General features: G+C 39.3%; 2 protein-coding genes, 29 non-coding genes and 1 pseudogene across 31 annotated transcripts; 2 read left to right on the top strand and 30 right to left on the bottom strand.

Annotated features, from left to right (window-relative positions):
• Positions 1-7: 7 nt before the first annotated feature.
• On the bottom strand, positions 8-89 carry Trnas-uga (transfer RNA serine (anticodon UGA)). The gene has a single exon. It is a non-coding gene; the product is annotated as a tRNA-Ser (tRNA).
• Positions 90-160: 71 nt separating this feature from the next.
• Positions 161-242, bottom strand: Trnas-aga (transfer RNA serine (anticodon AGA)). Its single transcript has one exon. It is a non-coding gene; the product is annotated as a tRNA-Ser (tRNA).
• Positions 243-313: 71 nt separating this feature from the next.
• Trnas-aga (transfer RNA serine (anticodon AGA)) lies at positions 314-395 on the bottom strand. Its single transcript has one exon. It is a non-coding gene; the product is annotated as a tRNA-Ser (tRNA).
• Positions 396-746: 351 nt separating this feature from the next.
• On the bottom strand, positions 747-828 carry Trnas-uga (transfer RNA serine (anticodon UGA)). Its single transcript has one exon. It is a non-coding gene; the product is annotated as a tRNA-Ser (tRNA).
• Positions 829-1,044: 216 nt separating this feature from the next.
• On the bottom strand, positions 1,045-1,126 carry Trnas-uga (transfer RNA serine (anticodon UGA)). Its single transcript has one exon. It is a non-coding gene; the product is annotated as a tRNA-Ser (tRNA).
• Positions 1,127-1,189: 63 nt separating this feature from the next.
• Trnas-aga (transfer RNA serine (anticodon AGA)) lies at positions 1,190-1,271 on the bottom strand. The gene has a single exon. It is a non-coding gene; the product is annotated as a tRNA-Ser (tRNA).
• A 63-nt stretch (positions 1,272-1,334) lies between these two features.
• On the bottom strand, positions 1,335-1,416 carry Trnas-aga (transfer RNA serine (anticodon AGA)). The gene has a single exon. It is a non-coding gene; the product is annotated as a tRNA-Ser (tRNA).
• Positions 1,417-1,768: 352 nt separating this feature from the next.
• Trnas-aga (transfer RNA serine (anticodon AGA)) lies at positions 1,769-1,850 on the bottom strand. Its single transcript has one exon. It is a non-coding gene; the product is annotated as a tRNA-Ser (tRNA).
• A 63-nt stretch (positions 1,851-1,913) lies between these two features.
• Positions 1,914-1,995, bottom strand: Trnas-aga (transfer RNA serine (anticodon AGA)). The gene has a single exon. It is a non-coding gene; the product is annotated as a tRNA-Ser (tRNA).
• Positions 1,996-2,203: 208 nt separating this feature from the next.
• Trnas-aga (transfer RNA serine (anticodon AGA)) lies at positions 2,204-2,285 on the bottom strand. The gene has a single exon. It is a non-coding gene; the product is annotated as a tRNA-Ser (tRNA).
• A 63-nt stretch (positions 2,286-2,348) lies between these two features.
• Trnas-aga (transfer RNA serine (anticodon AGA)) lies at positions 2,349-2,430 on the bottom strand. The gene has a single exon. It is a non-coding gene; the product is annotated as a tRNA-Ser (tRNA).
• A 63-nt stretch (positions 2,431-2,493) lies between these two features.
• Positions 2,494-2,575, bottom strand: Trnas-uga (transfer RNA serine (anticodon UGA)). Its single transcript has one exon. It is a non-coding gene; the product is annotated as a tRNA-Ser (tRNA).
• Positions 2,576-2,646: 71 nt separating this feature from the next.
• Positions 2,647-2,728, bottom strand: Trnas-aga (transfer RNA serine (anticodon AGA)). Its single transcript has one exon. It is a non-coding gene; the product is annotated as a tRNA-Ser (tRNA).
• Positions 2,729-3,077: 349 nt separating this feature from the next.
• Trnas-aga (transfer RNA serine (anticodon AGA)) lies at positions 3,078-3,159 on the bottom strand. The gene has a single exon. It is a non-coding gene; the product is annotated as a tRNA-Ser (tRNA).
• Positions 3,160-3,375: 216 nt separating this feature from the next.
• On the bottom strand, positions 3,376-3,457 carry Trnas-uga (transfer RNA serine (anticodon UGA)). Its single transcript has one exon. It is a non-coding gene; the product is annotated as a tRNA-Ser (tRNA).
• A 63-nt stretch (positions 3,458-3,520) lies between these two features.
• Positions 3,521-3,602, bottom strand: Trnas-aga (transfer RNA serine (anticodon AGA)). Its single transcript has one exon. It is a non-coding gene; the product is annotated as a tRNA-Ser (tRNA).
• Positions 3,603-3,665: 63 nt separating this feature from the next.
• On the bottom strand, positions 3,666-3,747 carry Trnas-aga (transfer RNA serine (anticodon AGA)). Its single transcript has one exon. It is a non-coding gene; the product is annotated as a tRNA-Ser (tRNA).
• A 208-nt stretch (positions 3,748-3,955) lies between these two features.
• Positions 3,956-4,037, bottom strand: Trnas-aga (transfer RNA serine (anticodon AGA)). The gene has a single exon. It is a non-coding gene; the product is annotated as a tRNA-Ser (tRNA).
• A 63-nt stretch (positions 4,038-4,100) lies between these two features.
• On the bottom strand, positions 4,101-4,182 carry Trnas-aga (transfer RNA serine (anticodon AGA)). The gene has a single exon. It is a non-coding gene; the product is annotated as a tRNA-Ser (tRNA).
• A 63-nt stretch (positions 4,183-4,245) lies between these two features.
• Positions 4,246-4,327, bottom strand: Trnas-aga (transfer RNA serine (anticodon AGA)). Its single transcript has one exon. It is a non-coding gene; the product is annotated as a tRNA-Ser (tRNA).
• A 62-nt stretch (positions 4,328-4,389) lies between these two features.
• Trnas-aga (transfer RNA serine (anticodon AGA)) lies at positions 4,390-4,471 on the bottom strand. Its single transcript has one exon. It is a non-coding gene; the product is annotated as a tRNA-Ser (tRNA).
• Positions 4,472-4,534: 63 nt separating this feature from the next.
• Positions 4,535-4,616, bottom strand: Trnas-aga (transfer RNA serine (anticodon AGA)). Its single transcript has one exon. It is a non-coding gene; the product is annotated as a tRNA-Ser (tRNA).
• A 63-nt stretch (positions 4,617-4,679) lies between these two features.
• Trnas-aga (transfer RNA serine (anticodon AGA)) lies at positions 4,680-4,761 on the bottom strand. Its single transcript has one exon. It is a non-coding gene; the product is annotated as a tRNA-Ser (tRNA).
• A 60-nt stretch (positions 4,762-4,821) lies between these two features.
• On the bottom strand, positions 4,822-4,903 carry Trnas-aga (transfer RNA serine (anticodon AGA)). Its single transcript has one exon. It is a non-coding gene; the product is annotated as a tRNA-Ser (tRNA).
• Positions 4,904-5,119: 216 nt separating this feature from the next.
• Positions 5,120-5,201, bottom strand: Trnas-uga (transfer RNA serine (anticodon UGA)). The gene has a single exon. It is a non-coding gene; the product is annotated as a tRNA-Ser (tRNA).
• Positions 5,202-5,749: 548 nt separating this feature from the next.
• Positions 5,750-5,831, bottom strand: Trnas-aga (transfer RNA serine (anticodon AGA)). Its single transcript has one exon. It is a non-coding gene; the product is annotated as a tRNA-Ser (tRNA).
• Positions 5,832-6,039: 208 nt separating this feature from the next.
• On the bottom strand, positions 6,040-6,121 carry Trnas-aga (transfer RNA serine (anticodon AGA)). The gene has a single exon. It is a non-coding gene; the product is annotated as a tRNA-Ser (tRNA).
• A 778-nt stretch (positions 6,122-6,899) lies between these two features.
• Positions 6,900-6,981, bottom strand: Trnas-aga (transfer RNA serine (anticodon AGA)). The gene has a single exon. It is a non-coding gene; the product is annotated as a tRNA-Ser (tRNA).
• Positions 6,982-7,472: 491 nt separating this feature from the next.
• Positions 7,473-7,554, bottom strand: Trnas-aga (transfer RNA serine (anticodon AGA)). Its single transcript has one exon. It is a non-coding gene; the product is annotated as a tRNA-Ser (tRNA).
• A 305-nt stretch (positions 7,555-7,859) lies between these two features.
• On the top strand, positions 7,860-13,371 carry LOC146165732 (carboxypeptidase A1-like). The gene is made up of 7 exons (XM_083381017.1): positions 7,860-8,051; positions 8,765-8,959; positions 9,114-9,206; positions 9,491-9,590; positions 10,567-10,772; positions 12,787-12,871; positions 13,181-13,371. The coding sequence occupies exons 1-7, from the start codon at positions 7,860-7,862 to the stop codon at positions 13,369-13,371; spliced, it is 1,062 nt and encodes a 353-aa protein (XP_083237143.1).
• On the top strand, positions 11,181-11,768 carry LOC146165733 (uncharacterized; annotated as a pseudogene).
• Positions 13,372-16,618: 3,247 nt separating the features above from the next.
• On the bottom strand, positions 16,619-19,427 carry LOC146165731 (carboxypeptidase A1-like). The gene is made up of 7 exons (XM_083381016.1): positions 19,296-19,427; positions 18,885-19,088; positions 18,581-18,673; positions 18,393-18,489; positions 17,650-17,849; positions 16,940-17,027; positions 16,619-16,815 (listed from the first exon to the last, which is right to left on the bottom strand). Exons 1-7 carry the CDS (start codon positions 19,425-19,427, stop codon positions 16,619-16,621), a joined length of 1,011 nt encoding a protein of 336 aa, XP_083237142.1.
• Between the last annotated feature and the right edge of the window lie 820 nt (positions 19,428-20,247).

The raw sequence follows: 20,247 nt of genomic DNA, 5'->3' as shown, positions 1-20,247 counted from the left end.
AAATATTCGTTGTCGGCAGGATTCGAATCTACGCGGGCAGAGCCCAACAGATTTCAAGTCTGTCGCCTTAACCACTCGGCCACGACAACTTATGTCAAAAAGAAACGAAAACAAATTGTCAAACTGTATTTTTGTCATTTTAAGAATTAAAATAAATATTCGTTGTCGGCAGGATTCGAACCTACGCGGGCAGAGCCCAACAGATTTCTAGTCTGTCGCCTTAACCACTCGGCCACGACAACTTATGTCAGAAAGAAACGAAAACAAATTGTCAAACTGTATTTTTGTCATTTTAAAAATTAAAATAAATATTCGTTGTCGGCAGGATTCGAACCTACGCGGGCAGAGCCCAATAGATTTCTAGTCTGTCGCCTTAACCACTCGGCCACGACAACTTATGTCATAAAGAAACAAAAACAAATTGTATTTTTGCCACTTTAAGAATTAAAATAAATATTCGTTGTCGGCAGGATTCGAACCTCCGCGGGCAGAGCCCAATAGATTTCTAGTCTGTCGCCTTAACCACTCGGCCACGATAACTTATGTCAAAAATAAACAAAACCAAATTGTATTTTTGTCACTTTAAGAATTAAAATCAAATCGTTGTCGGCAGGATTCGAACCTACGCGGGCAGAGACCAACAGATTTCTAGTCTGTCGCCTTAACCACGCGGCCACGACAACTTATGTCAAAAAGAAACAAAAACAAACTGTAATTTTGCCACTTTAAGAATTAAAATAAATATTCGTTGTCGGCAGGATTCGAATCTACGCGGGCAGAGCCCAACAGATTTCAAGTCTGTCGCCTTAACCACTCGGCCACGACAACTTATGTCAAAAATAAACGAAAACAAATTGTCAAACTGTATTTTTGTCATTTTAAGAATTAAAATAAATGTTCGTTGTCTGCAGGATTCGAACCTACGCGGGCAGAGCCCAACAGATTTCAAGTCTGTCGCCTTTAGCACTCGTCAACGACATCTTTTGTCAAAAAGAAACAAAAACAAATTGTATTTTTGCCACTTTAAGAATTAAAATAAATATTCGTTGTCGGCAGGATTCGAACCTACGCGGGCAGAGCCCAACAGATTTCAAGTCTGTCGCCTTAACCACTCGGCCACGACAACTTATGTCAAAAAGAAACAAAAACAAACTGTAATTTTGCCACTTTATGAATTAAAATATATATTCGTTGTAGGCAGGATTCGAACCTACGCGGGCAGAGCCCAACAGATTTCTAGTCTGTCGCCTTAACCACTCGGCCACGACAACTTATGTCAAAAAGAAACAAAAACAAACTGTATTTTTGCCACTTTAAGAATTAAAATAAATATTCGTTGTCGGCAGGATTCGAACCTACGCGGGCAGAGCCCAACAGATTTCTAGTCTGTCGCCTTAACCACTCGGCCACGACAACTTATGTCAAAAAGAAACAAAAACAAACTGTAATTTTGCCACTTTATGAATTAAAATATATATTCGTTGTAGGCAGGATTCGAACCTACGCGGGCAGAGCCCAAGAGATTTCTAGTCTGTCGCCTTAACCACTCGGCCACGACAACTTATTTCAAAATGAAACAAAAAAAAATTGTAGTTTTGCCACTTTAAGAATTAAAATAAATATTCGTTGTCGGCAGGATTCGAACCTACGCGGGCAGAGCCCAACAGATTTCTAGTATGTCGCCTTAACCACTCGGCCACGACAGCTTATTTCAAAATGAAACAAAAAAAATTGTATTTTTGCCACTTTAAGAATTAAAATAAATATTCGTTGTAGGCAGGATTCGAACCTACGCGGGCAGAGCCCAACAGATTTCTAGTCTGTCGCCTTAACCACTCGGCCACGACAACTTATTTCAAAATGAAACAAAAAAAAATTGTATTTTTGCCACTTTAAGAATTAAAATAAATATTCGTTGTCGGCAGGATTCGAACCTACGCGGGCAGAGCCCAACAGATTTCTAGTCTGTCGCCTTAACCACTCGGCCACGACAACTTATTTCAAAATGAAACAAAAACAAATTGTAGTTTTGCCACTTTAAGAATTAAAATAAATATTCGTTGTCGGCAGGATTCGAACCTACGCGGGCAGAGCCCAACAGATTTCTAGTCTGTCGACTTAACAACTCGGCCACGACAACTTATGTGAAAATGAAACAAAAACAAATTGTATTTTTGTCATTTTAAGAATTAAAATAAATATTCGTTGTCGGCAGGATTCGAATCTACGCGGGCAGAGCCCAACAGATTTCTAGTCTGTCGCCTTAACCACTCGGCCACGACAACTTATTTCAAAATGAAACAAAAACAAATTGTAGTTTTGCCACTTTAAGAATTAAAATAAATATTCGTTGTCGGCAGGATTCGAACCTACGCGGGCAGAGCCCAACAGATTTCTAGTCTGTCGACTTAACCACTCGGCCACGACAACTTATGTGAAAATGAAACAAAAACAAATTGTATTTTTGTCATTTTAAGAATTAAAATAAATATTCGTTGTCGGCAGGATTCGAACCTACGCGGGCAGAGCCCAACAGATTTCAAGTCTGTCGCCTTAACCACTCGGCCACGACAACTTATGTCAAAAAGAAACGAAAACAAATTGTCAAACTGTATTTTTGTCATTTTAAGAATTAAAATAAATATTCGTTGTCGGCAGGATTCGAACCTACGCGGGCAGAGCCCAACAGATTTCTAGTCTGTCGCCTTAACCACTCGGCCACGATAACTTATGTCAACAATAAACAAAAACAAATTGTATTTTTGTCACTTTAAGAATTAAATTCAAATCGTTGTCGGCAGGATTCGAACCTACGCGGGCAGAGACCAACAGATTTCTAGTCTGTCGCCTTGACCACACGGCCACGACAACTTATGTCATAAAGAAACAAAAACAAATTGTATTTTTGCCACTTTAAGAATTAAAATAAATATTCGTTGTCGGCAGGATTCGAACCTCCGCGGGCAGAGCCCAATAGATTTCAAGCCTGTCGCCTTAACCACTCAGCCACGATAACTTCTGTCAAAAATAAACAAAAACAAATTGTATTTTTGTCACTTTAAGAATTAAAATCAAATCGTTGTCGGCAGGATTCGAACCTACGCGGGCAGAGCCCAACAGATTTCTAGTCTGTCGCCTTAACCACGCGGCCACGACAACTTATGTGAAAATGAAACAAAAACAAATTGTATTTTTGTCATTTTAAGAATTAAAATAAATAATCGTTGTCGGCAGGATTGGAATCTACGCGGGCAGAGCCAAACAGATTTCTAGTCTGTCGCCTTAACCACTCGGCCACGACAACTTATGTTAAAAAGAAACGAAAACAAATTGTCAAACTGTATTTTTGTCATTTTAAGAATTAAAATAAATGTTCGTTGTCGGCAGGATTCGAACCTACGCGGGCAGAGCCCAACAGATTTCAAGTCTGTCGCCTTAACCACTCGGCCACGACAACTTTTGTCAAAAAGAAACAAAAACAAATTGTATTTTTGCCACTTTAAGAATTAAAATAAATATTCGTTGTCGGCAGGATTCGAACCTACGCGGGCAGAGCCCAACAGATTTCTAGTCTGTCGCCTTAACCACTCGGCCACGACAACTTATGTCAAAAAGAAACAAAAACAAACTGTAATTTTGCCACTTTAAGAATTAAAATAAATATTCGTTGTCGGCAGGATTCGAATCTACGCGGGCAGAGCCCAACAGATTTCTAGTCTGTCGCCTTAACCACTCGGCCACGACAACTTATGTCAAAAAGAAACAAAAACAAACTGTAATTTTGCCACTTTAAGAATTAAAATAAATATTCGTTGTCGGCAGGATTCGAATCTACGCGGGCAGAGACCAACAGATTTCAAGTCTGTCGCCTTAACCACTCGGCCACGACAACTTATGTCAAAAATAAACGAAAACAAATTGTATTTTTGCCACTTTAAGAATTAAAATAAATATTCGTTGTCGGCAGGATTCGAACCTACGCGGGCAGAGCCCAACAGATTTCTAGTCTGTCGCCTTAACCTCTCGGCCACGACAACTTATGTCAAAAAGAAACAAAAACAAACTGTATTTTTGCCACTTTAAGAATTAAAATAAATATTCGTTGTCGGCAGGATTCGAACCTACGCGGGCAGAGCCCAACAGATTTCTAGTCTGTCGCCTTAACCACTCGGCCACGACAACTTATGTCAAAAAGAAACAAAAACAAACTGTAATTTTGCCACTTTATGAATTAAAATATATATTCGTTGTCGGAAGGATTCGAACCTCCGCGGGCAGAGCCCAACAGATTTCTAGTCTGTCGCCTTAACCACTCGGCCACGACAACTTATTTCAAAATGAAACAAAAAAAATTGTATTTTTGCCACTTTAAGAATTAAAATAAATATTCGTTGTCGGCAGGATTCGAACCTACGCGGGCAGAGCCCAACAGATTTCTAGTCTGTCGCCTTAACCACTCGGCCACGACAACTTATTTCAAAATGAAACAAAAACAAATTGTAGTTTTGCCACTTTAAGAATTAAAATAAATATTCGTTGTCGGCAGGATTCGAACCTACGCGGGCAGAGCCCAACAGATTTCTAGTCTGTCGACTTAACCACTCGGCCACGACAACTTATGTGAAAATGAAACAAAAACAAATTGTATTTTTGTCATTTTAAGAATTAAAATAAATATTCGTTGTCGGCAGGATTCGAATCTACGCGGGCAGAGCCCAACAGATTTCTAGTCTGTCGCCTTAACCACTCGGCCACGACAACTTGTTTCAAAATAAACAAAAACAAATTGTATTTTTGTCACTTTAAGAATTAAAATCAAATCGTTGTCGGCAGGATTCGAACCTACGCGGGCAGAGCCCAACAGATTTCTAGTCTGTCGCCTTAACCACGCGGCCACGACAACTTATGTGAAAATGAAACAAAAACAAATTGTATTTTTGTCATTTTAAGAATTAAAATAAATAATCGTTGTCGGCAGGATTGGAATCTACGCGGGCAGAGCCCAACAGATTTCTAGTCTGTCGCCTTAACCACTCGGCCACGACAACTTATGTCAAAAAGAAACGAAAACAAATTGTCAAACTGTATTTTTGTCATTTTAAGAATTAAAATAAATGTTCGTTGTCGGCAGGATTCGAACCTACGCGGGCAGAGCCCAACAGATTTCAAGTCTGTCGCCTTAACCACTCGGCCACGACAACTTTTGTCAAAAAGAAACAAAAACAAATTGTATTTTTGCCACTTTAAGAATTAAAATAAATATTCGTTGTCGGCAGGATTCGAACCTCCGCGGGCAGAGCCCAATAGATTTCTAGTCTGTCGCCTTAACCACTCGGCCACGATAACTTATGTCAAAAATAAACAAAAACAAATTGTATTTTTGTCACTTTAAGAATTAAATTCAAATCGTTGTCGGCAGGATTCGAACCTACGCGGGCAAAACCAACAGATTTCTAGTCTGTCGCCTTGACCACGCGGCCACGACAACTTATGTCATAAAGAAACAAAAACAAATTGTATTTTTGCCACTTTAAGAATTAAAATAAATATTCGTTGTCGGCAGGATTCGAACCTCCGCGGGCAGAGCCCAATAGATTTCAAGCCTGTCGCCTTAACCACTCGGCCACGATAACTTATGTCAAAAATAAACAAAAACAAATTGTATTTTTGTCACTTTAAGAATTAAATTCAAATCGTTGTCGGCAGGATTCGAACCTACGCAGAATTAAAAAGAATTAAAATAAATATTCGTTGTCGGCAGGATTCGAATCTACGCGGGCAGAGCCCAACAGATTTCTAGTCTGTCGCCTTAACCACTCGGCCACGACAACTTATGTCAAAAAGAAACAAAAACAAACTGTAATTTTGCCACTTTAAGAATTAAAATAAATATTCGTTGTCGGCAGGATTCGAATCTACGCGGGCAGAGACCAACAGATTTCAAGTCTGTCGCCTTAACCACTCGGCCACGACAACTTATGTCAAAAAGAAACAAAAACAAACTGTATTTTTGCCACTTTAAGAATTAAAATAAATATTCGTTGTCGGCAGGATTCGAACCTACGCGGGCAGAGACCAACAGATTTCTAGTCTGTCGCCTTAACCACTCGGCCACGACAACTTATGTCAAAAAGAAACAAAAACAAACTGTAATTTTGCCACTTTATGAATTAAAATATATATTCGTTGTCGGAAGGATTCGAACCTCCGCGGGCAGAGCCCAATAGATTTCTAGTCTGACGCCTTAACCACTCGGCCACGACAACTTATGTCAAAAATAAACAAAAACAAATTGTATTTTTGTCATTTTAAGAATAAAAATCAAATCGTTGTCGACAGGATTCGAACCTACGCGGGCAGAGCCCAACAGATTTCTAGTTTGTCGCCTAAACCACTCGGCCACGACAACTTATGTCAAAAAGAAACAAAAACAAATTGTATTTTTGTCAGTTTAAAAATAAAAATAAAATCGTTGCCGGCAGGATTCGAACCTACGCGGGCAGAGCCCAACAGATTTCTAGTTTGTCGCCTAAACCACTCGGCCACGACAACTTATGTCAAAAAGAAACAAAAACAAATTGTATTTTTGTCAGTTTAAAAATAAAAATAAAATCGTTGCCGGCAGGATTCGAACCTACGCGGGCAGAGCCCAACAGATTTCTAGTTTGTCGCCTAAACCACTCGGCCACGACAACTTATGTCAAAAAGAAACAAAAACAAATTGTATTTTTGCCACTTTAAAAATAAAAATCAAATCGTTGCCGGCAGGATTCGAACCTACGCGGGCAGAGCCCAACAGATTTCTAGTTTGTCGCCTAAACCACTCGGCCACGACAACTTATGTCAAAAAGAAACATAAACAAAATGTATTTTTGTCAGTTTAAAAATAAAAATTAAATCGTTGTCGGCAGGATTCGAACCTACGCGGGCAGAGCCCAACATATTTCTAGTCTGTCGCCTTAACCACTCGGCCACGACAACTTATGTCAAATAGAAACAAAAACAAATTGTATTTTTGCCACTTTAAGAATTAAAATAAATATTCGTTGTCGACAAGATTCGAACCTACGCAGGCAGAGCCCAACAGATTTCAAGTCTGTCGCCTTAACCACTCGGCCACGACAACTTATGTCAAAAAGAAACAAAAACAAATTGTATTTTTGTCAGTTTAAAAATAAAAATCAAATCGTTGTCGGCAGGATTGGAACCTACGCAGGCAGAGCCCAACAGATTTCAAGTTTGTCGCCTTAACCACTCGGCCACGACAACTTATGTCAAAAAGAAACAAAAAAAAATTGTATTTTTGTCAGTTTAAAAATAAAAATCAAATCGTTGTCGGCAGGATTCGAACCTCCGCAGGCAGAGCCCAACAGATTTCTAGTTTGTCGCCTAAACACTCGGCCACGACAACTTATGGCAAAAAGAAACAAAAACAAATTGTATTTTTGTCAGTTTAAAAATAAAAATCAAACCGTTGTCGGCAGGATTCGAACCTCCGCGGGCAGAGCCCAACAGATTTCTAGTCTGTCGCCTTAACCACTCGGCCACGACAACTTATGTCAAAAAGAAACAAAAACAAATTGTATTTTTGTCACTTAAAAAATTAAAATAAATATTCGTTGTCGGCAGGATTCGAACCTACGCGGGCAGAGCCCAACAGATTTCTAGTCTGTCGTCTTAACAACTCGGCCACGACAACTTATGTCATTCGAATTATACACGGACGTGTAATTTAGCTTTAAATTAAAGCCAAATAGTTGTAAACCTTCCTTATTCTAGGCTTAATGTTGTTGTTTAATGAAACATAAAGTGGAAATTTCTTGATAAAGTTGGAAATCCTGATCCACAGTCAACATTCCATGGATGTTCTCGTCCCCACCAAATCGCTACAGCAAGTTCAACTTTACCTTACTTCGCGACACATCAAATATTACGTCATGATGGATGACTTCAAATCGGGTGTGACGTCACAGGAGAGGTCGGCGAGGATGACGTCACAATTACGAAGTTTGTCGGAGTTTAACCACTCTCGATACCACCCTGCGGACGAGGTTAGTGCGCATGCGCAATTTGTTGAAGCTGACTTTGGATTTATTTTTTTTTTATCGAAGATATTTTCCACTTCACGGGGTTGTTTGCATTTTTATATTATTTAACGTTACACTTAATTTAAGCTTACCAGTTGCGTGTTTGCAAACCGGCAATCTATAATTTATTTCTATTCCCTTTATGTTTATTTCTTCTGTCAAATATTTATGTTGTTGCGTTTTTTATTCAGATATACTGACGAGACTTTTACTGATAATATACATTTACATATTATAACATCTACAAGAAATGTCTGAATCGATAACGAGATGTCAAACGATTCAAAGAAACTTTATCGATTCAAATTTTTTGTACTTATTTTACTAATATTTATATTTAATCGCAGACAAGCGTTGCAATGCGGATGTGACAAGTTTCAACAAAGTCTTTAAAGTCTTTGACTGTCATTGAATTGATATTTTGCGTGCAAGTTATTAAAAGTGCAGTCAGTCGTAAATAATTCTAAACTACTTTAACCGTGTTCACCATGATATTTATACTTTTTGTTTTCTGATATAACCAAGAGCGATGTAATTTTTTCTACAAATTTTTGTTTTTTTAAATCAATAAATTGTTTTTGGGAAGTTTCCATTAAATTGTGTGAAAACCCTGGGTTGGCTTAAACCTTAAAAAGCCGAATTAAACTCGCACAAAAAACGTTATTGTTACGTCACAGATCGAAGAATGGATGAATGTTGCGTCAGAGTTGGATTACGTCACAAAGGTGCAAGTGGGCGTGACATACGAAGGCCGACCAATCAGCGCGCTCCATATTTCGAGGGGAGGGGACAATCCTGCGATATACGTCGACTCACTGATTCATTCCCGGGAGTGGATCAGCTCGGCTGCGAACATGTTCGTCTTCACTCAAGTGAGCTGGAAACTGGAAGTATTTTATCTAAATAAACCAATCTTGCCTGGTGTGAATAGTCCCCACAAATAATTTAACTAGTTTGGAGAAATGTCGCCTCTTTTTAAAGTTGTCTTTCTAGCTTTTCTGTAATTTTTTTTTGATTTTTGTTTAGATTTTGTTGAACTCTAGTTATTCTTGGATGCTCGATGACTTGGATTGGTTTTTCATTCCAATGATCAACATCGATGGATACATTCACACCTGGGTAACTATGACGTAACAATGCCAAGCGCTATTTACACCTGGGTAACTATGACGTAACAATACAAAGAGCTATTGACACTTGGGTAACTATGACGTAACAATACAAAGAGCTATTCACACTTGGGTAACTATGACGCAACAATACCAAGCGCTATCTACACCTGGGTAACTATGACGTAACAATAGCTATCGCTGTACTATGGCCATCCCTCGGTGGGTCCTTGTTTGTATTGCACTGAATAATGTTAGTGTTACGTCATAATTAATGTTAGTGTTACGTCACAGAGCGACGACGCGAACCGATTGTGGCGCAAAACGAGAAGCGGGGGGAATTCCCGGTGCATCGGGGCCGATGGGAACCGCAACTGGGACATTGAGTGGGAAGGTACGTCATAATGCTACGCCATAATTCTATGTCCTGTAAGATGCAAAAGAATAAATAAAATCAGAGCGCAGCCATCAACAAACCAATAAAAAATATCGACCATGTTGTATAAATTATCCTCGTGGTCACGACCATGTTGTGTAATTTATCCTGGCGGTTACGACAATGTTGTGTAATTTATCCTCGTGGTCACGACCATGTTGTGTGATTTATCCTGGCGGTTACGACCATGTTATGTAATTTATCCTCGTGGTCACGACCATGTTGTGTGATTTATCCTGGCGGTTACGACCATGTTATGTAATTTATCCTCGTGGTCACGACCATGTTGTGCAATTTATCCTGGCGGTTACGACCATGTTGTGTGATTTGTCCTCGTGGTCACGACCATGTTGTGTAATTTATCCTCGTGGTCACGACTATGTTGTGTAATTTATCCTCGTGGTCACGACCATGTTGTGTAATTTATCCTCGTGGTCACGACCATGTTGTGTAATTTATCCTCGTGGTCACGACCATGTTGTGCAATTTATCCTAGCGGTTACGACCATGTTGTGTGATTTATCCTCGTGGTCACGACCATGTTGTGTAATTTATCCTGGCGGTTACGACAATGTTGTGTAATTTATCCTCGTGGTCACGACCATGTTGTGTGATTTATCCTGGCGGTTACGACCATGTTGTGTAATTTATCCTCGTGGTCACGACCATGTTGTGTGATTTGTCCTCGTGGTCACGACCATGTTGTGTAATTTATCCTCATGGTCACGACCATGTTGTGTAATTTATCCTCATGGTCACGACCATGTTGTGTAATTTATCCTCGTGATCACGACCATGTGTATTTTATTCTTGTGGTCACGACCATGTTGTGTAATTTATCCTCGTGGTCACGACCATGTTGTGTAATTTATCCTCGTGATCACGACCATGTGTATTTTATCCTTGTGGTCACGACCATGTTATGTTCCAACAGGCGAGAGTTCGACTCCCGAGCAATGCTCTTCTCTTTATCACGGAACTCACGCGGAATCTGAACCGGAAGTGCGTCACATCGCGCGCTTCATCGCGGCGAACAATCGGTCGATCAAAGCCGTCATTTCCGTTCATTCGTTCGCTCAAGCAATATTCTTCCCTTACAGCTACGCTTTGGGGAAATACCCCAGCAACTATGAGGAGCAGGTTTTTTTGTGATTTGAGTGAAACAGAAATTAACTCAGCGAATTATTTAAGTTAGTTGCAAATTTTGCTTCAGTAATTGAAATAAGAACTTATAACCGGGGTTACCCTTTACTACCGTTATGTATCTCCGCCCATAATCCTTGTTTTGTTTTTGTGTTGTTATTTAAACGCGCATTCCTTCGATCTCACAATGTATTAAACAAACTTAAACAACTATACTGTGGCGTACATGATTCCGCGTCGGCGCGCGCTTAGCGAAGCGTGCAATTTGCCTTTTTTTTGTGTTGTGCTTTATAATCGAGTGTTGTGTTGCGCTGACCCCCTTATTCCATCTACGCATCTCGCAATAAAGCATCAACCGCTTCACTGGTGACCCCGCAACTTTGAAACGTTCTTTTAAAGTCGAAGATGGAAGCTGAACACGCCGTTTCGATCAAGCTTCCTATGTTGTGGCCATCACAGCCACGTGTTTGGCTGCAGCAGGTAGAGGCGCAGTTTGCTATTCAGAAATTTGTTGAAGATAAAACTAAGTTCTATTACATAGTTTCTGCGCTTGACCAAGGAACTGCAGCACGTTTAATTGACCTGCTTTCCAAGCAGGAACGAGCAGCGCAGCTTTTAAACATGCCTCCTTTGGGCGACAAGAAACCCTCTGTTTTAATGGACGAGATGCTTTCCCTACTCGGAGACCACCGTTCTTGTTTTCTTTTTGAACATTTGTTTTTGCAACACATGCCTGAGGATATCCGGTTAGTATTGGCTCGCGAGGATACCACAGATCTTCGTCGATTGGCTCTGAAGGCAGACATTTTATGGCTTTCTCGCAGTAGCAACAATGAGTTTGCTGTAAGCAAGGTGCAACGCGGTTAGCAATTTCGCAATATCAGCGATAAAACTACTGGTATATGTTTCTACCTTAGACGCTTTGAAGCAGACGCACGTCAATGCAGCCCACCGTGTTCTTTTCAGGGAAACGACAAGGCCGGCTGCCTGTGATAGCGAAGACAGCCGGCAATACTTTCAGTCTATTTTTTCTTTGGGACCGGGTTTCTGGTCGTAACTTTTCAGAGGATGATGGACTCAATTTGTCAAGGTTTGCACTTTATTTATGTTTACCTCGATGACATTCTAGTTCCTAGCCCAACCAAGGCTGCTCATATGCAACACTTAACGCAGCCTTTTCAGCGGCTTTTAGACCACGGTCTTGTTTTGAACCTGCAAAAGTGCGAGTTCGGTAAAGAAAGCCTGGAGTTCCTCGGTCATTTCGTTGACCAGCGCGGAGTCAAACCTCTGCCTTCGAAAGTTGACGCAATCAAGAACTTTCCTGTGCCTCAAACCGTCAAGGGTTTACAGGAGTTTTGCGGTTAATAAACTTCTTTCACAGGTTTATTCCAAATGTCGCAGACATTATGAAGCCCCTGTATGGTTCCTTATCCGGCAAGCCGAGGTCACTCATTTGGACTCGCGTTCTTCAGGAAGCTTTCGACAAAGCAAAGAATGCACTCGCTAACGCAACGCTTTTGCATCACCCGGAGTGGCAAGCCAGCATCGCGCTCACAGTTGATGCTTCGCAGTCTGCCGTCGGCGCAGTCATCCAACAACTTAAAGAAGGCTGCTGGGTCCCCCTGACGTTTTTCAGTCGTCAACTGAGAAAACCCGAAACCAGGTACAGTGCCTTCGATCGCGAGTTGTTAGCACTACACCTAGCAATCAGGCACTTTCGCTACTTCCTTGAAGGTCGCAACTTCACAGCTTATACTGATCACAAACCTCTCACTTTTGCATTCAAGAAAGTTTCAGATCCGTGGTCTGCTCGTCAGCAACGTCAACTTTGGTTCTGCGTCGGGGCGCGCTTAGCGAAGCGTGCAATTTGCCTTTTTTGTGTTGTGCTTTATAATCCAGTGTTGTGTTGCGCTGTCCCGCTTGTTCGATCTACGCATCTCGCAATAAAGCATCAACCGCTTCAATACTGTAAAATCCCATTAGTTCCGCTGACATCAGTTGTTTTGTTCAGAACGCCACAGCTCGTGCGATGAGTGAAGCGATGTTTAAGGTTCATGGGATGGAGTACAGCTACGGAGCAGGCGCAGAAGTTCTCTGTGAGTTGTCGTGAAGTTTTGTTAATGGTGCTAATACTCGGTTCAAGGAGAATTGTATCTAAACCATTTATGTTTGGATATCCGTAGAATTGATTTGGTAATTTACCCAGAACGTGGTGAATACGAGAAAGCGGTAAAATGATTGAGCTGAATCTCATGACATTTACACATTATCGCACGAATCCGAAAGAAAAGTTATCAGAATTTTCTCTTTTTTGCCAAATGAAGTGCTTTATCAGTAAAGCATTAACGTAATACTAGCAGAAAATGTATTAAGAAGTCGTAAAAATTGAAGTTTTCCACTTACAGACGAGTCGAGTGGTGTCACGGCCGACTGGTGCCAAGCTGTGGCTGGAATCGACATCAACTTGACGGTGGAACTGAGGGACACCGGGCAGTTCGGGTTCCTGCTCCCCCCGGAACAAATCGTGCCCACCGGGGAGGAATTCCTGGCCGGGGTGGCCGAGCTGGCCCGCAGGGTCAAGGGGAAGTACCCCTGACGCACAGACAGAGACACAAACACTGTATTGTTATATTGGTATGGGGGATTCCCCGAGAATGACCGGTTTTAACGAAGTTTTTTGTTTTATTTTTAAATTTGGGGTGTTTTGGGAATTGTTTTATGTCTTGGAAAGTTGTTCATATGTGAAACTTGTCCAGTTTGTCAATGTAATTATATGTGACGAATATTTCGCTGATAAACGTAAAAGTGCAAATCTGGAAGTTTCTGAATTTTATTTTAATGTGAATTTAAAGTCAACCATAACTTTATATTAGCATAATTTGGATTGTAGAAGTAAATTTGTAAATGTCTTGTTACAATTTTGTGTTGTGACCGTGTTTACGAAAATTTTGTTATGTTGAACGTGTAACATTATGTTATTAGGAAAGTATAAGCTCCGCTGGTGAAAGTTGAAATGGCCCAACATTGACTTTTTATTATTCTTATTCCAACTAAATCTAAACCGCAACTTAACTTCATTGTGACATCAACAATAAAACAGAGTTTATAAACCCAAGTAAACCACGATCAGATGTTTTTTAAAGGAGTATATTTTTTCTTTATACTGGTGACGTCAGTTCCTTAATTTCGAATGATTCTTTTTATCATTGCAACATTTGGCATGTGTTACATATTTTCTTATTATTTCTGGATCTCACGTATCTTATTTTACAAGTAGTGAGTGTATATAACAAAAGTTTGCCCAAACGTTGTGGTTTATCCAAACTGCCCATGTATTGACACAAAATATCCACAAACCAATAGACCTAAGTTAGTATGACGTCAGAGCTTTAATAAAATTCAACTGATCTTGATTATTTGGAATAAAACTCCAAATTTGGTTTCTGCAAAACATGAGTCAGCATTTTCACAAGCATGACTCAACGGTTTGTGTTTTAGTTAATCACAATTAAATATTTACCAATTAAGAACAATTTCTTCATTAATCAATTTTCATTTCTTCACAATGCAATGTAAAACAATCAAATTTAAGTTTATAATACAGTTAATAATAAACTTGTGCTTCATGTAATATTTATGTACTTCCAATGATTGGTTAAATAAGTAAATATTATTTCAGTTACCAGGGGCGGATCTAGGGGCATCAGGCCATTTCCCCTCAAAACTACATTTTTGCCAATTTTAACCCAGTCGATACAAAATTTTCGAGCTTGGCGCAAACTTTCATCCATTATTAAACCTTTTGTGCGTTTTAGTGAAATCTATTCGGCTGAAAGGCAACGTCCATACTTTGGCATATTACGCTGTGTGAACTCACAAGCTCTACAAAGAACATTTTCTGCTAAATTCGGTGATAAATGCTGTTCTTTAACTATAAATTGAAATTTTTGTCATCTTAAACCAATTAAACGCAATAATTTCGTGCTTAAACTGAATTTATATATTTGAGCACTGTTTGTGGAAGCACAAGTGTTGACAAATTGTTTTATGACGTAACGTTATGGCGTAGCTTTTTGACGTCATCGCTGAACATTTTTATGCCCCTCTAAAACAAAATGCTGGATGCTACTTACCCCTCATATCTGGCCGAACTTTCAACAAATGAAACTAAAAAGACGCAACAAAATATAACAAGTAGTTTCATATTGCTCTAACCCAGCGCTTCTGAACCGATGCGCCGCGGCGCACTGGTGCGCCATGAAAGGTTGCCAGGTGCGCCGCGAGAAAAAGGAAAAATATTGTGATATGTAAAACATGTATTTTTACTTTCCTATTGAGCTTAGCTCATTGATTTCACAGTACTTTCAAGTAGAAAACACAATAAGACCTTTAAAGCAACAACATCTAAATCACATAATCTATAGCCTAATACCATAGTATTATAACCACAGAAATAACCACGACAAAAAAGATCTAAAATAGTCTACATAAGATCCTAAACATGTCGAAATAAGTCCAAAATTAATCGGAAAAATGCTTCAATGGACAACATTTTTTTTCTCCGAATGGACAACATTAAGTCCCAGACTGTAGCGAAAGGGTATGGGATGATTGAGGGCCACTTGTCTGGCATTGGCCGTTTGTTGTCGCCATTTGGTCGCCGCTGTTTTGGCCCTAGATGTTTTGCCCCTGTTTGGGCTTATGGGCGGGTAGTTTGTGGTGTTAGCAATTGGGTTAGGGTTGAAAATATTAGGGGAGTTGGTGATAGTTCTAGGTGGGGCTTGGGGTTAGATTAGAGGTTCTATAGGCATTATTTTGGCAATTTAGGTCTGATTTCGATTTCGTCATTATTACGACTATTAGGTATTACTCCTATTTTCGCCTTTTTTCTAACTGTCTTTCATTCCTAAGTTGCTGTTGTTCTTATTTTGGTTTCAAGGCTAGTAGAGTCCCTTTAAAGATATGTAACTATAAAGCCTATATAACAAAAAATTGCAAGCAATTTTAAAGAAATACCGGTACACCTCAAAAATTTCGCGCTCGCTTCGCTCGCAAAGTGCGCCGCGACGTTTTAATATGTCTCTAGGTGCGCCACCAAGTAAAAACAAACTCTCTGTATGTTTCTTGACTTCTACTTTGCACTGAAATGACAACTTCAGGTCGGTTAATGGTTAGCGGCAAGTTGCCATAAAAACATCCAATAAACCTCGTATTTATGGGCGTAATGCAATTTTAATCGACAAAGCGCGCGACGCCTTTGTTCCATTGTTTTCCGATTGTCATGGAATCCACACGAGCGCTTTACTATTGTGACGTAATAACGGTACACCAACAAGAATATTGGGTTGGAATACAATAGAGGCTCCCGCATTACAACATTATGCTAAGTGGATTAATATTGATTCAGCGCTTTATATCAGGGACATTTAATGCAGATTGCGTCTGGATTTTGTCAAAGTAGAAATAGTCTTGAAAGCTGGTATTCGGGATATTCAATATTACTCACACAAAGTCCCACATTCAACACTTTTTACATTTGTGACATAACACACAAAACTTTAGCACCAACTAGTAAGTTATCCATAATATCTTTATTGCAAGATAATTGACGCTTTTAAACCGCGCTGTGACCCGCTTTATGTTCTCATAGCTCAAGTAAATCTTATTTTAACGCAGTAAACACAATAAGACTCCATTATTCATCATCTATTTTGCGATTTTCAAGAAATGGGAGCTTTGGCGAACAATGTTATGCATAGAAAGTACATCAGTAGATTTCAATTATCAAAATCGTAGAAGTTCTCTCTCTTATTGAATAGGCAGAAAAATGAAGTTGTCAAAGGTCATCCGCTCCCCTCTTGCTCGGTAACCATAGCAACGAGTGTTTGTATGGCGGCGAGGAACTCCTCTCCACTCGGGATGATTTGATCTGGAGGAAGGATGAAGCCGAACTCTCCAGTGTCCCTCAGTTCGAACAAGAAGCTCAGTTCGATGCCAGCCACAGCGTACAACCAGTCATGCGTGACTCCTCCCGCTTCGTCTGAGCATAAAACACAACATTGTTCAACAACATTTAGGAATAACGATACATTCATCACAACAGCCACTGATGCTATTCACAACAACTAATAGCAGCTTGATCACTAAGCTCTGTATCAACTTACATAGAAATGTATCAGCGTCGTGGCCGTAGATGAATGTCTTCTGGTGAACTTCGTAAATCGCTTCGCTCATGTTTCCAGCAAGCGCGTACTGAAATTAAAACGTAAACTATGACAGAGTGTAGAATCAAGTCTAATAAGAATAGAAAGCGAATAAAAAATACACACACGTGCGTATACAACAACTGTCCCAGTAGGACCAAGGTCGTGAGTTCGAACCTCACCGCAGGCTAGTTTACGAACAGGATGCAGCAAGTAATGGCGTATGGTTGTTTCTCGACTCCCTCCTCTCAGCCTGCGCAGCTCAGTTGGTAGAGCGACGGAACCGGTATGACAGAGGTTATGAGTTCAAACCTACCTGCAAGCTAGTTGTTTTTCTAGCCTGCCCTGCTTGCATCATTGATGAAATGATTTGATTTGGTTAGAGGTTTTCGAAAAAAAAGTATTTTTAATTAGCAGAACGTATTTGTAAAAGTTTATGTAAAAGTTTTCACAAAAAATTTTTGGCCTAAGAAGAAGGCACAAGGTTCGACAGCTAAGGCAGTGATATAAATTTAAGAAGTTTACTTCATCAAGGACAAACGACCCAGTATCACGTCATAAACACATGATCAATGACTTTATAATAACTTTACCGGGTTGACAGATTTAAAAAGATCAAAACGATCATTAAAACTTTAAATATAAGTAATTGGAAGCCGCATGTGTCTCACCAGTTCATCATAGTTGGAAGTGTAAACTCCTTGGGCGTAACTGTATGGGAATAGAACATACTGTGTGTAGGAATGGATGGTGAGAGCCGCTTTGATGGAATCACTCTTCTCCATGATGTAGTTTGCAAGATGTCGGACTTCAGACTCGGAATGCGGGAGAGGTCCGTAATAATTTGAAGCGCAAGGTCTTTCACTTGCTCCTGAAACTAAACATCGAAAACTCCGGCATAATTGACAGGAAAATCAATAAGGAATGCCCAAGAAATTAGTCAGTGTTAGAGATCAAGCTTTCAAATATATGTTTATCAACATTACAACCACTGACCACCAGCTATTTACATAAGCAGGGTAACATTACACGCTGGACAGCATGAGATGGTCACTCAGTGGTCAGTGGCTGGAGAAGCAACGCTAAGGTCAATACCACAAGAAACGTGATCTCCTTATTCAACTTTTGATCAACCAGAACAGCTTTGCTAGCGTTTATCATTCACCTTTTGATCAGATGAGCAGTAATGCTCTAAATGGTTTAAGTTCTAACGTTGCTAGCACATTATTATCCAGTGAACAGGCATTTTAATTGAGTATATTTAAATATTGCATTTAAGGTTTTTCAAAAAGATCCGAGTACTCTATTTTAAACTTTATGTGAAAGTAGAAATTTTTCGTGAAAAGTAAAAAAATACATGGAATATATATTTTGCAAACCTATCTACGTAGAAATGTGTAGCTTACAAACTTACCCGACCACTGAAAATCCCAATTTCTGTTACCATCAACTCCGGTGCACCCACTAGTGGCGGTTGTACTTCGAGTTTTTCTCCAAAGTCGGTCATTTTCCTAAACATAGAAATCTCATATTAAAAACATATATAAATAGTTAATTTTAGCCCCAATTATAAGTAAATAGGCAACCAGTTAGTTGTCTGACCCAGGTGTGAACGTATCCATCGATGTTTATCATTGGAACGAAAATCCAATCAAATGCATCAAGCATCCACTGGAGGTCGCTGTTGGTCAGTATCTGCAACAAAACAATAGCATTGTGATGTCATAACAAGAAAATTATTTGACGTCATAACCCAGATTTCTGAAAACATTTTTTACTTGCTACCTGATAGATTCTGTCAGTAAGACTAAAATCTAAAAAATGGGAAAATTATGACGTCATACCTTATGGAGCATCCTTATAATGACGTCATAACTGATGGATTATTCCCAATATGACGTCATACCTGGTGAAATGTGAACATTGTTGTAGCTCCTGAAATCCACTCTCTGCAATGAATGAGGGCGTCGATATAAATCGCTTTTTTACCAGGAAAAGAATTCTTTTTGATCTCAAGCAAGTAAATTGGTCTCCCCTCAAATGTCACCCCCAACTGAACCTTCGTCACAAACGAATATTCTGACGTCACAAGGTCCATCCATTCGTAGATCTGCACCAAAATAAGCGGATTTAAATGTTTTCACCGTAAAAGTAAGTTTTAAAGAACTCACTTTACAAAAAAGTAAAAAAATAGTTTCTACTCACCTCTTGTGATAAACCGAGTACTCGCTAATAAACGAGCAAAATGAGTTTTTACTCACCTCTTGTGATAAACCGAGTACTCGCTAATAAACGAGCAAAATGAGTTTCTACTCACCTCTAGTGCGTTGTGATAAACCGAGTAATCAAAACTCGACAAACTCTTCGCTTTACTCGATTTCTCGACTCGACTTTTACGTTCGTTTTCCACAAGAACCTGAACATCCTCGATTTTCACTTTATACGTCATACCATTTGACGTCATCAATTGTTGTAGTGACGTCACACTGTTTGCAAGAACCCGGAAGTCAACTTGCTTTCCCACGTTTGTTGGAGTTTTCCAAACATCCAACTTTAAACAAAAACATTCATTCTATTTCTATTGTTACGTCATTAATCATATTTGGAGCTTTATTGACGTCATAGAACAGCATAATTATTTTAATCAGAATTTAATTTTGAAGTCCTTCAGTCGTTTTTAACTTTTTGTTTTTTATTATTATGACGTCATAACATAGGTATTGTTACGCAATACTCACGTCATGGTGTGACGTCAGAGTTTTAATAAAATTCAACTGATCTTGATTTTTTGGAATAAAACTCCAAACTTGGTCTCTGCAAAACATTACTCAGCATTTTCACAAGCATGACTCTGCGTTTTTTTTTACTTATTCACACTTAGATTATTTACTTAAAGTTAAGTTGTGATTAATAATAATATTAGAAACAATTTCTTTGGTTTATTCAAAGTACAATTTTAAACAATTAAAGTTATTTTAACAGTAATTGTAAAGTAAATAAAAATAAATCTATTCTTTATAAAATGCTTTTGCTTTTTAAAGTATCATAATATAACCTGCAAACAGATCTCACCCGATATACCTTGAACATTCAACAAATGAAACTAAAAACACGAAACAAAATACAACAAGGAACTTCATTTTGAAAACCTTTCGATACAAAGTTAATTCAGTGGAAAACAATATTCTGCTTTAGAGCATTGCTTCCCAACCTAGGTGCCGTTTCTAACGTTCAAAGAGGCATGTTTAAAATTATTTTGGATTGATTAT

Source organism: Ascidiella aspersa, chromosome 2 (genome assembly GCF_963924565.1).
Source record: "Ascidiella aspersa chromosome 2, kaAscAspe10.2, whole genome shotgun sequence".
Taxonomy (NCBI): domain Eukaryota; kingdom Metazoa; phylum Chordata; class Ascidiacea; order Phlebobranchia; family Ascidiidae; genus Ascidiella; species Ascidiella aspersa.
Note: the sequence above shows the minus strand (reverse complement) of the source record. Positions and strands in the feature narration are given on the sequence as shown.

Bases quoted from the DNA above. Each gene is read 5' to 3' on its own strand.
- LOC146165732 (XM_083381017.1), top strand. From the start codon at position 7,860: ATGGATGTTCTCGTCCCCACCAAATCGCTACAGCAAGTTCAACTTTAC. The intron at 9,207-9,490 runs GTAACTATGACG...GTTACGTCACAG, and splicing joins ATGGATACATTCACACCTGG to AGCGACGACGCGAACCGATT. The intron at 10,773-12,786 runs GTTTTTTTGTGA...TGTTTTGTTCAG, and splicing joins CCAGCAACTATGAGGAGCAG to AACGCCACAGCTCGTGCGAT.
- LOC146165731 (XM_083381016.1), bottom strand. From the start codon at position 19,427: ATGACGTATAAAGTGAAAATCGAGGATGTTCAGGTTCTTGTGGAAAAC. The intron at 18,674-18,884 runs GTATGACGTCAT...GTTTTGTTGCAG, and splicing joins CAATGTTCACATTTCACCAG to ATACTGACCAACAGCGACCT. The intron at 17,028-17,649 runs GTGAGACACATG...TTTTAATTTCAG, and splicing joins CTTCCAACTATGATGAACTG to TACGCGCTTGCTGGAAACAT.